At 34.9% G+C, this 14,791-nt stretch overlaps 2 protein-coding genes across 7 annotated transcripts in view; both read right to left on the bottom strand.

Annotated features, from left to right (window-relative positions):
- Positions 1-412: 412 nt before the first annotated feature.
- Positions 413-8,526, bottom strand: LOC107602521 (uroporphyrinogen decarboxylase-like). Of its 2 annotated transcripts, XM_016295037.1 has the most exons (9): positions 8,348-8,526; positions 6,346-6,458; positions 6,149-6,228; positions 6,004-6,066; positions 5,715-5,912; positions 5,320-5,481; positions 5,037-5,174; positions 1,055-1,155; positions 413-933 (listed from the first exon to the last, which is right to left on the bottom strand). In XM_016295037.1, exons 1-9 carry the CDS (start codon positions 8,368-8,370, stop codon positions 864-866), a joined length of 948 nt encoding a protein of 315 aa, XP_016150523.1. In that variant the 5' UTR covers positions 8,371-8,526; the 3' UTR covers positions 413-863. The 2 variants fall into 2 exon arrangements, with proteins under 2 accessions (XP_016150523.1, XP_016150524.1); XM_016295038.1 differs by lacking the exon at positions 413-933 and having other exon boundaries at positions 968-1,155.
- A 540-nt stretch (positions 8,527-9,066) lies between these two features.
- LOC107602520 (tyrosine-protein kinase Lyn-like) overlaps positions 9,067-14,791 on the bottom strand; it is an 18,435-nt gene continuing 12,710 nt past the window's right edge. For all 5 annotated transcript variants that reach the window (XM_016295034.1, XM_016295035.1, XM_016295036.1 and 2 more), the window contains exons 9-13: positions 13,565-13,747; positions 13,373-13,449; positions 12,471-12,624; positions 12,149-12,280; positions 9,067-10,051 (exon numbers count right to left, since the gene is read on the bottom strand). In XM_016295034.1, the coding sequence (XP_016150520.1) occupies positions 9,849-10,051; positions 12,149-12,280; positions 12,471-12,624; positions 13,373-13,449; positions 13,565-13,747 (749 nt within the window). In that variant the 3' untranslated portion in view covers positions 9,067-9,848. The remainder of the gene's footprint in view (positions 10,052-12,148; positions 12,281-12,470; positions 12,625-13,372; positions 13,450-13,564; positions 13,748-14,791) is intronic.

Raw genomic sequence — 14,791 nt, 5'->3', positions numbered from 1 at the left:
CCACCTTCAATACCACGACTGAGGTGCCCTTGAGCAAAGCACCAAACCCCCAACTGCTCCCCGGGCATCGCAGCAAAAAAAATGGCTGCCCACTGCTCCGGGTGTGTTCACGGTGTGTGTGTGTTCACTGCTGTGTGTGTGCACTTTGGATGGGATAAATGCAGAGCACTAATTCAGAGTATGGGTCACCATACTTGGCTACATGTCACGTCGCTTTCGCTTAAAATAAAAATTGTCTCTGTATGAAGGTTTTTTTTTTTTTAACTAAATTTTGTAATTAATTTCTTTATTAGAAATGGATGTATTGAACCAGATGTGGGAAGTGTAGGAAGAGCAGCCCATATATGTGTCCAGCACGAATGAGAATGTGTAATCTAGACAAGGAGTTTCTTAAAAAAAAAAATTAGTTGTTTGTCTAAAGCTTTGACTGGTACTCTATGTCCATTCTGTACACACAGTGCCTTAATGGACTATTCAGACTCAACCAAAGCATTTCATTTTACTGGATTAGAAATCCTATATTGACATTTGGCTGTCTTTGACATTTCGGTTTTTAATTCTATAAACTAGAGTTTTTCATCTGCATAAAATGAAACAGAACAGTGTAATGAGGACACAACTCTCTCACAACTGACTTTTAGCTATGAAGCATTAAAATAACTAATATATATATAAAAAAACAAGAAACACTCAACATTCCGGCTGTGAATTGAGACTGAATCTGAAGGACAGCAGTGATAAAAGCCCTCTTCATACTCCAACTGTGACACTATTTGAAATATGTGGTGCACAAATGTCATCTAATAAAGCTAAACAATCTGGAGCAAATCTGCCTAGAAGATGAGGCCAAAAATCACACCTATTCAAATGAGAGACGCAGTTCTTTGAAAAAAAAAAAAAAAAAGATGGAGGAACAAAACTGCAGTAAAGGACCTGGAAGCGAGAATTGCTTATGAGTGTGAATACTTTTGCAAGGCGCTGTATGCGTAGGTATAACACTGAAATCAGAAGACAAAATCTCACATCAAAGCTGCATCACATTTCTGTGACTAACCGTGCTGAACGTGGATCTGTGGTCCAGTCAAGACTCACAACTTCATAACCAGACTCGGAGAGGTCCTCAAGCCCATAATGGCCATCTTTAGCAAAAACGATCTGCAAATGAAACAGAAAAGACAAAAGTTACAGAGGAGCTGAAGGATCATTGGAGACTTTCAAAAGAGATGCCTGGAAGAAAACATGACCTGATACTGACAGCTAGTGGCAAATGGTGTTATTACAAGTGTGCATGTGAAGTGTGCATAGTGTGTGACATTGCTGTTCTCTGAATACCTGTGCTCAAAAAGAAAATATGTTAACACTATTTAATCATTTTCATTAATATATCAATAAATACATTATATAACGATTAACAGCTCAATAGTTTGTTTATATTTTAATATTCAAAAATATAATATATTCAAATATATTCAAAATTCGATGGCCCTCTCACGAAAATAAAATGCTATTCTCTTGTATTTTTAATATTTACAGCGCCTTGCGAAAGTATTCATAGCACTTCATTTTTTTCATGTTCCTGCCTTATGATAAACTGCTTTAAATTACTTTTTTTCCACATCAATCTACACTCCATACACCATATTGACAAAGCAAAAACAGAACTGTCACAACTTCGTAAATGAGTTAATTTCAAGCAGTTTTAATTTAAAAACTTTTTTTTTTTCTTTCGCAAGGAACTGTATTTTGTTTTCTTGTTAACAGAGGCTATTTACACTAATTCCACCCACCAACATGTGGTTGTGTTAGACAACATTGCAAAAAGTGTGCACTCTAAAGCAACTCCAGTGGTGCGGGTAAAGCCCATAACAGTACTTTTTATTTTTTTTTTTTTTTTTTTTTTTACCCGATCGACCCGAGTTCGATTCCTCTTTCTGCCGAACTCGTTCTTCTCCCTTTTCACATCCCGTATCACATTGGAAAGGCATTTATTTTCAATAAAAATGAAGGATATAATCAAAGAGTGGAAAATAACGGTGTCTCTATCAGTTTAGTTTAGGTGTAGGGAGGGCTTTATTGTCCCAAAGATGCATCCATTTAATAATTTGAATAAAAATGATAATGTACACTCAATACATTATTATTGCATACTGTTTTACAATATTGGGGTTCAGATATCGGCCACTATTTGCACCAAGTATTAGAAACAGCATCTAACTGCTATTATCGCAAAGAAAATAGTCCTATTTATAAATTGTGTAAATATAATCTATGGCTATTTGCACTTAGTGTAAATAGCATATCATTAAAAAATACTGCTATTTTCACTTCGTGTAAATAGAGTCCATTGCAAAATCTAATTCTAAACTATCAGCTATTTCAACTGGAAGATGGAGGCTGTGATATACATTTTATCCACTAGAGGGAGCCACAGGATAAGGAATCTTTTAAACCTAGTCTTTTTTTTCCCGTTTTTTTTTTTTATGAAATGCAATAAATGCGTATACCCCGTAGTGTACTGACAGTAGTTTCATATTATTAGTGTACATAGAAATATGTGAAATGCTCATAGATCATTACATGTTTTTTTTGTTTTTTTACATTTACCCCAATAAAACCCATTTGTCAAGTTTCCAATCATGATTAAACAGGCTATAGTGCTGTACATTTAAAGTGAAGACACCATTTTATTTATCTCTTTTTTAGATAACACAGCCTGTAGTCTCTATTCCGTTCTATTCCGTGTTGTTTTGCCAAAACAACACTCAAAGATAAAAGGAATATTAGAGAGACACATTTCCAAAACAGAAAAAGGTTACAAATAAAGCATTCATTAATTATTTTATGATACAAGTGTTGTTAGGTCTTAAGTAAACACATTTATAGCTATGAAGTAAAACAACAACAATTATAATAATAATAATAAACAAAGAACCAGATGGGCAAGACTACATAATTCTTATTAAATCGTTGTCTATTCCACTCTGAACCTGCTACAATTGATAGAGACTGTTGCATATTTTATTCAAATATGTCTTAAGCAACTGTCAGAAGAGTTAGTGTATCAGTGTAGTGCCATATTTAATGTAACATTGAAATGGCTGAGACGGGCATAAGAAAGAGGTTCAATAGGACTTTATCATTCATCTTGTAGGCCCTGCACTTCAAGAACTGGAGAACAGGTTATATAAAAGTAATGCAGTTACTGTGTCTACAGTGTCTATCATGTCATATTTTAGCTACACACCCGTTTGGTCCCAATGGTCAAGAAAATTGGAGCCGAATTGGGCAGAGTGTAAATAGTTTGTCTCATCATTAGGCTATCCCATTTGAGAAAGTGTGGGCGCACATAATAATAATATATCAAAATTTAAATAAATAAATATATACAGCAGCTAATAACATTGCATTACATTTTTATGCACCCGCCTTTAATCAAATATGACAACTCGTTCTGTATTATAGACGTATGTAAATGGAACGATATAAAAAAATCGTCCAGCAAAACATTCAAACATTGTTTGACACATTACACATCTGTTTTTACCTAATTTAGTAGCCTAGCTGCACACAAAAGCTAATGTTTACAAAAAGGTTTTATTTTTTTTATTTTTGTTGAAGGCTTATTGAGTTTTTTTTTATGTTCATGACAATGATAAAATAAATAATAAATTAATGCCTTGTTCATTTTTTTCCCCTTTAATTATCCGAAGGACTTAGTGGCCAATAAAAATAAACTTTTTTTTTTTTTTTTTTAAACAATTAACAAAAAAAAAAAATCCAGCCATAATATAATTATGTTTCATTGACTAAATTAGTAAATAAAGGAGGAGCATGGATGTTCTTCCGCCATCTTTGGCATACTGGATTATGGGAAAAACATCTCATAAATATTCATTAAACTCATTACCATAGATATTGTTACCTGTAATTTCTAGATATCTGTAAAAGTATTTTTACTAGTTACAACATTATTTAATTACCTCTAGTTGCAAGGGCAATTTCAGATATGAACTGCCTTTGTTGATATCAATAATTACTCAGTAAATTACTAGTAAAATGTGAATTCCTGATGTCAAGAATTAAATTTTTACTAGTTGAAATGTTAATTCTTGATATCTGTAAATGTATTTCAACGCGTTACATTTGTTATTTCTGATATCTGAACATTTATTTCTGATATCAATATAATTCCTGATATCTAAAATGGCTTTTTTACTAGTAACAATCACATTCATGATATCAGAAAGTAACATTGTCACTATTGACAATCGAATTATTGATATCAAAAATGAAAATTTTTACTAGTAACAATTCAATTGTTGATATCAATAGTAGCCATTTGCACTAATAACCATGCAGTCACTGAGATCAAAAATGTTTTTACTAGTAAGAATTGTATTTCTAAAATGTGAAATTGGAATTTCAACTACAAAGATATCAAAATACAATTACAGATATCAAGAATTAGCATTTTAGCTAGTGAAAATTGAATTGTTGATATCAATAATTAATATCCTGTGAAGGAATAAAAGTCAAAACGGCTTGCCATAGATGAATCGCATCCAAAATAAAAGTGTGTGATATATAAATAAACACACATTACACACACAAACCTTTATTTTGGATGCAATGAATCAATTTGACAGCACTAGTATGACTAAATGAAAATATATCAAATGTTTATGGCATTTATAACCATCTGAATGAATATTAACCATTGCTGCTATATAATAAGTATATATATATATATATATATATATATATAATTAAAATAATAATAAAACCCTCTTATATCACTGTAGTTTCACAGTCCCTTGCTTTCAGCTTAACTCTAGCCTTAAAAATAAATAAATAAATTGCATCACTTCTCATGTTACTGACACCTTGGGATGAATCACATATGCTGCTGTTTTACATATTCAAATCACATATTAAGTGTTACTTCAAGTTAAGTGTTACTTCGTAATACAGTTAAAGCTAAAAACTAAAAAGGGTGTTCAAGCTCAAGAGATATTACAATGTCAAACTCTACTCACCATAGGCACACTGTCCAAACCAGATTCTTTGATCTTGTCTTTAACACGGCGAGCAATGTCTCTCAGATAAGGCAGAGAAAACTCTTCAAACTCCACTGGGCCCAAGCAACCAGTATGAGACTCGAAAACCTGCAGAGCCTAAAGGAAAGACATTTTAAGGAAACTAGATAAATATGACTCTAAATTACATTCTGTGACTGTAAAGTCTTTACTGAACATCTAAATAGTGCTACAGATTTTTTAACTGTTCTCCTCCTTGATCTCAATTCATCCGTTCTCTCACCTGAGCTCCAGCTTTCACCTGTCCGAGAAGATACTCCACTATGACGTCTGCTAGCTGGCTCAGGAGTTTGTGGCTGGCCTCTGGGTACCTGTAGAGCCAGCGTTTAGCTTTTGAGTGTGTCGTGGAGCCTCCTCCTTCAATCATGTAGGACATTAGAGTCCACTGCCATTCAGAAGAGACAATGATGGAGATCATTAATGTAGTTTCAATTATTAACTTTGCAAAACAACCATATAGCTACTGTAAACCATCTAGACATTTGCTTCTATTTAGCTTCCAAGAGAAATACTAAACGATTGATCTTTTTATTTGTTATCCTCAAAACTCTTGTGACACACTGTGCATTTGCAAAGCATGTTCTCTAGTTATGTGAGGATTGTCGCTTGGTTTCTCACTGGAGCTCCAGTGAAGCCGATGAGAGGGACTTTTCCCTCTATTCTGTGTCGTGTCAGTGTGATGGCTTTAAAAACGTAGTCGAGTTCAGACGACACGTCCACTTTAGTCTTTAGTCTCTGCAGATCTTCAGGCTCCTTCAGTGGTTCTGGGAAAGTGGGGCCCTTTCCTGGACTCATCTGAACCTCCATTCCCATGGCCTAGTCATACACATTTTATACATTAACAGACATTGCACACTAATGTTAATTGGTAATTCAGTAATTTAGAGGTCAATTGACCTTCATTTACCTGAGGGACCACCAAGATGTCAGAGAAGATGATGGCAGCATCAAATGGGAATCGTCTGAGTGGCTAAAACAGAAAATTGAGACATTGTTAAAACTCTATATGCTATAAGAAGCAGCTAAGAATGAAGGTGCTCAGTGGTGCTGACCTGTAGCGTAAGCTCACAGCAAGCTTCAGGTGAGCGGCATGTCTCAAAGAAATCCTTCGCTGCCCTCGATTCCCTGAACTCTGTTAACAGAGCCACAGAGACACTAGTTAGTAAATATTACTGCATATAATGAATAAAAAGAAACGGTAAACGGTAAACGATCACATTTAGCACTGACCTGATTGGTACATACATACCTGGCAGATAGCGGCCAGCCTGTCTCATACACCACACTGGAATGTGCTCGATCTCTTCTCCTTGAGCGGCTCTCAGGAATGTGTCGTTCTTCAGTTCTGGAAAGTCTTTGGGGCTGGGATGGAAAACAGCAATGCCAAAATATCTCAGTAACTAATTCACACAACATTACTTTTCACAAATGATTCAACTCTGTAGTGGAATTAATTTGTGCTCAGAAGCCCCTCCCTTTGGTTCAGATGATGATCAGGTTTCACAGATGTTTTCAGCAGCAAGTGAAGAGAGCAGATAAGGGCTTTTGAGATCAGGGGACTAACGGTTTCCTCTTTCTTCACAGCTTGATAAGCATTTGTGCAGAGAGAGCCACACAAAACCCACCCTGTTGTCTAAATTACAAAGCCATGCAGATATACACTACCGTTCAAAAGTTTAAGGTCAGTATGTTTTCTTTTTAAGAACTTAATACGTACAATAAGTATCACTTTTTATTTCTCCTCTTTCCTACTACTTGTTTCACGTCTGTTTCAGTTTTTATAACCATTTCTTACTATGTGTAAGTAAGTTGTTGTTTTTTAGCATGTGTGTTTGGCAGTGTTATTTTTTAGGATAACTGATAAACTACTGTCGTTTGATTTGTATTATTTGTATTTGTTATTTTAATTTTAGTTAAATTATGTCTGAATTGATTATGTCTGTATAGGTCTTTTATTAAGTTTTTAGTTTTGTTTAATTTGAGTTATTTTAATACTTCAACAAACTAAATGGAAATGAAATAATATATATATTGAATTTATAAGTGTGTATATATATATATATATATATATATATATGTGTGTGTGTGTGTGTGTACAAACAACATGTACGTTGTTTTTTTGATTTTTGGCTCAGTGTTATGTTACATTTTTAAATTTAGTGTTATGTTAGAATCATTATTATACTCTTATACCTTTTGTTCTTTAATATTTTGAATTGTTTTTAGCTTTATTTTTTGTTTTTCATTTAAATGTTAAGTTTTGAAATGTTGTTGTATGCATTTGTCATTTTTATTTAATTTCTTTATTTTTAAAATGTGTATAAGTAGCATTTATAAAGTTTTAGCTTTGGATCTGTTTTTAGTTGTTTTTAATACTACAATTGATTGCTTCTGTTGTCCTCATTTGTAAGTCGCTTTGGATAAAAGCGTCTGCTAAATGACTAAATAACTAACTAATACTTTCATACAACAAGAATGTATGCATCATGAATAAAAAGTGGATCGAAATGGACCTAAACAGTGAATATTTTTTTAATTGTTACAAAATAATTTTGTGTAACAATTTAACCATTTAACTCTTATCTCTTTTTAACACTCTATTCTTCAAAGAATCTATAAAAAAATGTTTCCACAAAAACAACTGGTTTCAAATGCGATAATAATAAAAACTATTGAACGGTCACTTTAGTGTATGTGATGTATACTGAAATGTAAATATATTTGTAATAAATAATTATATATAATCATTATTGTATTATCAATACTGAGATAACACGCTCTTTGTTTATAAAATAATAGATTTTATTTTGTGATTTAAACACATTAATCAGTAATCAGTCGTCATTATTATTGCAAATCTTTTTTTTTTTACTTTATATCTGACATTTGAACACTTTGAACTGTATAATTACGTCCAAAGTACATATGCACACATCAAGAAAATACATCTATTCAAAACATAAATAAGCCAGCTGAAGGATATGAGTTTCCCACAGTTTACAGTTACTAAACTGCTTATGTAACATGCTACTTTTCTCACAATAGATACTAGCTACTTTGTATTACCAGTGCCTGTATAATCGATATATGCTTTATAAACGAATCTGCTTGTATCTTAACACAGATGCCAGTCGTATTAGAGAATGCGGAATTACAGAATGATTTGATCATGTCAGTGAGCTCTGGTTCTACAACATGTGTAATGAAATCATTCAAACACGCCAATCAGCATTCATTCATCATTAACTTACAGAATCAGGCTGTCTTTATCCATTATTGCCAGCGTCAAAGAAGAGCTTGAATAAGAGTTTGCAGGCTTGACAAGCTGTTATCTTCTTGTTGTTTAATGGCGAATAACTCCTTAGAAGCATTGACAAGCTGTCTTACCGTCTGCCTGACTCCGTGTTGTAACTTAATGAACGTCACGCCTCCAAACTGAGGGCGCGGCCATCTTGAAATGGTCACATGACCAAGAATGGGCGGGCGGGACTTAAAGGTGTAGTTCACCCAAAAATGACATTTCTGCGCTCATTTACTCACCCTCAAGTTGTCCCAATTACATTATTCTCTTTCTTCTGCTGAACACACCCAGAAAAAAAAAGAAATTAAAGAAAAACATTTTTTTTCCCACTGGAGACCTTCAATTGTTCATTACCCATATTCTTTCAAATGTCTTCATTTATGTTCAACAGAAGAAGGAAACTCGCACAGGTTTGGAATAACTTGAGGGGGGAGTAAATGATCACAGATTCTGAATTTTTGGGTGTACTATCCCTTTAAAGAAGACCATCAGATAAACTAATTTCCTTAGTTTTGGTAGTATTGCATTTGATGTTTTCTGTATTTTATGCATATATATTTTATATATAATTCTGTACAACCTAGAACTGCGTACAACCAAAAGATTCACTTTATTAGGTTTCTAGATAATGTACAAATGTACAAAATATTTTAAATATACAAAGCATTTCATTCTTAGCTAATCAAAGGCCGGGCAATTTACTTAATTACTCTGTCACTGTTCATTATTGTAACGTTATCAATATTGTTATTAAAATATGTCATACAACATTTTTTTTAAAAAAAAGGTCAAGATCACACTCTCTTTACAGTGGTTTACAGTGCATGGATTTAATTTAGTCATCCAATTATTTTAATTTAAACCAGAGGTTTTCAAACATTTTGTTTCCAAGAACCTTAAAATATGATGATGCTTTTCGAAGGTCCCGCTTAAAAAAATATATATAGGCAGCTGTATAATGTCAATTATAAATGATTCATTCCATCTGAAAAAAAAGTATGATTTCAATTCAAATGTATTGGTTTAGCTCCTTTACAATAAATATCCTTCCAAAACAGCTTTACAGTTAACTTGAAAAGTAAAATATTTTATTTGCTCTGAATTTATTTGCAGACCTTATAGCAGCCCCCAGACTCCAGTTCGCAAAGCCCTAGTTTAAAAAAAAAGTTTTTGATGTGTAAAAATAACAATTAAACTTTGGTAGGGTACTTTGAAACACAAAATTATTTACAAATTGAAATGCAGCCATTGAAATTTGAATGTAAAGAGCAAAAGTAGTAAACAGGCTGTTAAGACTTCAATTTGAAGCAGAAATAGAAAATCTGAACCTTGCTTACACATAAGTAAGCAGATTGATCCCATTATTAGTTACACATTAGTACATCGATTCATAGATAAATCACAGATCTTTTGATCGTCCTGAAACAGTACAAAAATATGATTTTGCATCCTCATGGCTGCTGCTGGTACTGGCCCTCAGTGGCTGTGTAGAAGTCATCTAGTACACTCTGAATATAGTCAAACGTGGGCCGGTCATCTGGTTTACTCTTCCAGCACGTGGTCATGATCTCATAAAGTTCAGTGGGACAGTTTTCAGGACGGGGCATCCGGTAACCTCTCTGAACAGAGCTCATGACTTCAATGTTACTCATACCTGAGACAAAGAAAAAAGAAAGAAGTGAAAGTGTAAGTGTAAGTGGACTGACAGAGAGAAAGAGAAAAACTGAGTAATAGATGTCACAAGGAGTCTTTTCAGAAAGGTATTTTTGTCTATGATTACGGCAAGACACCACAGGTGTTTTAACTAATTTTAACTAAAAGACATCACCATACTTTCCTAGTTGATTAATCACAGTACAAGACGACAAAAATATTTTTTTTAAATATGCAATTGATACATTATCTAATTAAATATGCACTCATTTGCATACATTTTCAGGGCAGAAACTGTAACATTGGATAAAGCCAGGTTCAAAATTCCTGTTTCCTTTTGTGACATTAAAGATTGTTACAGAGGGGGATTTGAATATCTCTTTTTATCACTTCATAAATCAGAAAATACTTGAATAAATGTATTAAGTTTTTAGGAATAAAATGTTATGTAGATCAGATGAATGGTATATGAACAAACATGAAAAATATTTCAGAATACAAAAAGGAATAAAACTGTAAAGTTTGGTTTATGTAAGTGCTACCAAAGTGGAGATTTCTGGCTCAGTGGAATAAATTAGACAATTAAATGTATACTTTGGATGCTTTCTTTCCACCAGTCTTGAAGGAAGACGTAATGAAAGCAAAATGGCCCAAAATCTCAAAACTGACCAGTGCATAAAAAGGTTTTGCCTTTATAGCGTTTTGCCATAAAGGGGTCATATGATGCTATTTCAAGTTTTCCTTTCTCTTTGGAGTGTTACAAGCTGTTTGTGAATAGATAAGATCCCTAAAGCTGCAAAGACTAAAGTCTCAAACCTAAAGAGATATTCTTAATAAAAGTTAAGACTCGTACACGCCCTCCTAAAACGCCTCGTTTTAAACACGCCCCCACATGTCTACGTCACTGTGTGGGAAGATTTGCATAACGATTTGCATAAAGAAGGTGTAACTTTTATTCTCGCTGTAGTATTGCTGTCGCCGCCGTCATATCGTGGAGACGCTGTGTTTTGTTGTGAAAGCGAAACTACTTTGTTTGGCCTTCCAAAAGAGGACACGACTAGAAATCAGAGGTTAAGTTATACTTACAACACTGTTCCAGAACAGTTCAACCCAAATATTCAGATGTGAGCAACGCATTTTACGGAGGACAAGGACTGTTTCCTGGGAGAGCAGCCTACAATGCCGGTGTTCTGACAAATAATGCTGATTCACAGTCTGTAAGTACGCTTTCATATTTAAATAATTTGCCACTGATGATTCAAACGTGAGTTTTGAACAGTGTAGAGTAGGCTTGTTGTTTGTCGTTTCTCCTATCACAAATGCAGACATGGTTTTATGTTTACGTGGCGCGATGCAACGCAACACGTAAAAAGACAGTATAAGTCATTATAATCAGTAATTATGTCCCCACTGGATGCAACAAATGCCTTGTTTATAATGGGTTTTATTGGTTTTGTCTTGTCGCGCCGGGACACAGGGCATCACAGTATGGTAAGGGGCGTAACATTTCCGTCACACACTTGAGGTATTCGGCCAATCACAACGCACTGGATAGCTGGCCAATCAGAGCACCCCTCGCTTTTCAGAACGATGAGCTTTGTAAAAAATCTACGCGTTTCAGAAAGGCGGGGCATAGAGGAGAAACAATAATGTACAGTATATGGAAAATAATGTGTTTTTTGAACCTTAAACCGCATAAACACATTTCATTACACCAAATACACAAAATAATGTTATTTTTTAGCAACGTCCTATGACCCCTTTAATATAGCTTAATATAGAGCTAAATATATTTCTCAACCAATGAGTGCTCAGAATGCAAGTCATTATTTTCACAATTACATTCGGTAACATTTGCATCACAGAAATTACACAATTCACAGTTTCAGATATTTCAAACTGAGCAAAACTGAAATGCTTAAAGTATCTAACACACTTTGACCAGTAGATGTCGAAAAAAGTCCTGACAAAAGAATCAGTTTTGTGACATGTAGCTCTCTCTTGGAGGAGTAATGCTGATTGTTCTCAATATACTGGTGTTGGAATGCTTTATTTAGACTCAAATGTAATCAAGGTGCCATTAACAAAATTCTATTACCTGGATACGGAATTTTCCCATATGTTATAATCTCATACAGGAGAACCCCAAAGGACCACATATCTGATTTGATGGTGAAAGAACCGTAGTTGATAGCCTCGGGTGCTGTCCATTTGATAGGAAATTTTGCTCCTGAGACACAGAGCACACAAATTCACACAGATCAGTCAGGTCTGCTGATGCAGGAAAACTATCACAACATCAGTGTGATTAACAGCCTTAGCAGGCACAGTCTGGAGCGGCGTCTGACATAGCAATGCTGTAGAGAATGACTTGTCCATCCAATATGTTGCTAAACCACTGAAATGTGTCACACACTCACCTTCTCTGGCTGTGTATTGGTCATCCTCAATTACTCTGGCCAGGCCAAAATCAGCTATTTTGCACAACAGGCTGTCTGAAACCAACACATTAGCTGTTCTCAGGTCTCGGTGGATATAATTCTTCTTCTCAATGTAGGCCATACCTTCAGCTATCTGCAGAGACACACACAAACTCAGCATCACTGACACATACACAAACATACACTCAGTTTGAGGTCAGTAAGGTTTTTTTTTTAATTGACAATTGATACTTTTAAGAAAAGTAGCACCAAATCAGCATATTTTAACAGAGTAAAAGTTGCTTTAACAAAGGGAAAATTGTGTTGTCTCACTTCCCCACTGGCATCCTCTTTCACTCTCTGAAACAGGATGTGCAATTTTGCCATTTAGTGCAGTTTCACCAGAAATCAGATCTTTAAGTCCTTAAGACTCATACCGAAAACAAACATTCTTCCTTGCATTTAGTTTTTGTTTTTTTTCACCCAAAAGACAATTAAAAGGATTGACTTTTGAAGCAGTTGGTTATGACTGTACATACTGTATGATGTCCATGACACTTTAACCAGCCATTTTTTTCTTCATTTTTCCAATTCATTAATACAAGTTGCATCATCATTATTCTGGTTGTCACATGATATAGAAATTTGAACTTAAACTTAGATTTGTAAATCTAATGAGATCTTTCATTCTTGAGAAAATGACTGACTGACTGATTATTCTTTGTGTTTAAATATGCAGAGACAAGAGAATCTGTTCCTCTTTTTCTTCAACTAATGGAAAAAGTGATGTCAGCTCATGACGCAAAAACCCGTACATACGGAAACTCGTAAACCCCAGGAATACGGAAATGGGCAGCTAAGAGAAGAGAAGGCTAATTCATGTCTTGAACCAATATTTTTACCTGTGCGGAAAAATCTATTAGCTTCGGTAACTGTACTTTGCAGCCAGCCGCACTTTTCAAGAAATCCAATAAGCTTCCTGTAGAAAAAGAAAGTCGCTGAGAATACAATTTTCTTGCAACTACAGATTTCTTCAACTGTAACTCTCATAGTTCTCTCATTTTAATCATTAAAAGAGTATGTATTTCTTGTACCATTTGCCATGAACTCGGTGATGATGTAGATGGGCTCAGTTTTGGTGACGACAGCATAGAGGCGCACAAGTCTTTCATGCTGTAAGGTTTTCATCAGGTTGGCCTCCTCTAAGAAAGCCTCCACTGACATTGTGCCCGGCTTCAGCGTTTTTACCGCCACTTTTGTGCTGTTATTATAGTAGGCTGCAAACAAAAAGAAACCACAATTAAACACATGACACTTCTCTGTGGTTATTAATAATCATCCTGTTCCAATGCCACAGTCGCAGTCCAGCCACAGAACAGCGAACTAAAGGCTGAGTCTAACACGAAATGCAACCATGCAACAGACAATTCATCAGCATAGATGTAGGAACTGTCTGTCCGTCCTGAAAAACCTTTTATAGGAACTGACTCCTCCGAATCCTCACATTTTCTCTTATGCAACTCACAGCTGTCCATAAACTACATTTCTCAAAAGTGATGACACTGCCACTATGTGAAGGACAGTTACAGACCACAGAGAAACAAAAAGACATCAGATATGTTGCACTGTGTTTTGCGTGTGCATATCCCTTGTTCCACTTAAAGGGGTCATATGATGCAATTTCAATTTTTCCTTTCTCTTTGGAGTGTTACAAGCTCTTGGTGCATAAAGAAGATCTGTAAAGCTGCAAAGACTAATGTCTCAAATCCAAAGAGATATTCTTTATAAAAGTTATCAGCCACGCCTACCTAAAACTACTTATTCTAACATGCCCCCACATATCTACATCACTATGTGGAAATATTAGCATAATGCCGCCAAAATGTTCACGCCAAGAAAGAATGCGTGGTTTCAGGAACAGCAGTCGTGTTGATGCAGCCATGTCAGGGAGATGCTGTGTTTCAATGCGAAAGCAAAAGCACTTTATTTGGCCTTCTGGAAGTAGATGCAATTAGGAATCATTAGTTAAGATTTATTTACAACAGAACAGCACAACCCAGATGTTCGAATTTGTGCAACGCATTTTATGGACGACAGTTTTTTTGAACCTAGAAGAGTACAAGGCTGGCTGTGCACAAAGAAAAAAAAAAGGAAAAAAAAGGGTAAATTTTGACTTTGCTATGACAATCTGGCGCTTCTGAATCAGCGACTGTATGTATGTTTTTTTTTATTAGTTTAAGTATTTGCTATTGACTGTTCAAATGTGTCGTGTGGGTCTGTGTGTGTGTGTGTGTGTGTGTGTGTGTGTGTGTGTGTGTGTG

The sequence above is a fragment of the Sinocyclocheilus grahami genome, unplaced genomic scaffold (assembly GCF_001515645.1).
Source record: "Sinocyclocheilus grahami isolate Dianchi unplaced genomic scaffold, SAMN03320097.WGS_v1.1 scaffold329.1, whole genome shotgun sequence".
NCBI classification, from domain to species: Eukaryota; Metazoa; Chordata; class Actinopteri; order Cypriniformes; family Cyprinidae; genus Sinocyclocheilus; species Sinocyclocheilus grahami.
This window is presented reverse-complemented; position numbering and strand designations above follow the sequence as displayed.

What these genes read in the sequence shown, in the direction of transcription:
- LOC107602521 (XM_016295037.1), bottom strand. Translation starts at nt 8,370, where the DNA reads ATGGATAAAGACAGCCTGATTCT. An exon ending in GATAAAGACAGCCTGATTCT is followed by an intron (nt 6,459 to 8,347) that starts GTAAGTTAATGA and finishes TTTCCATCCCAG; the next exon opens with CCCCAAAGACTTTCCAGAAC. An exon ending in ACATCTTGGTGGTCCCTCAG is followed by an intron (nt 5,913 to 6,003) that starts GTAAATGAAGGT and finishes GTGTATGACTAG; the next exon opens with GCCATGGGAATGGAGGTTCA.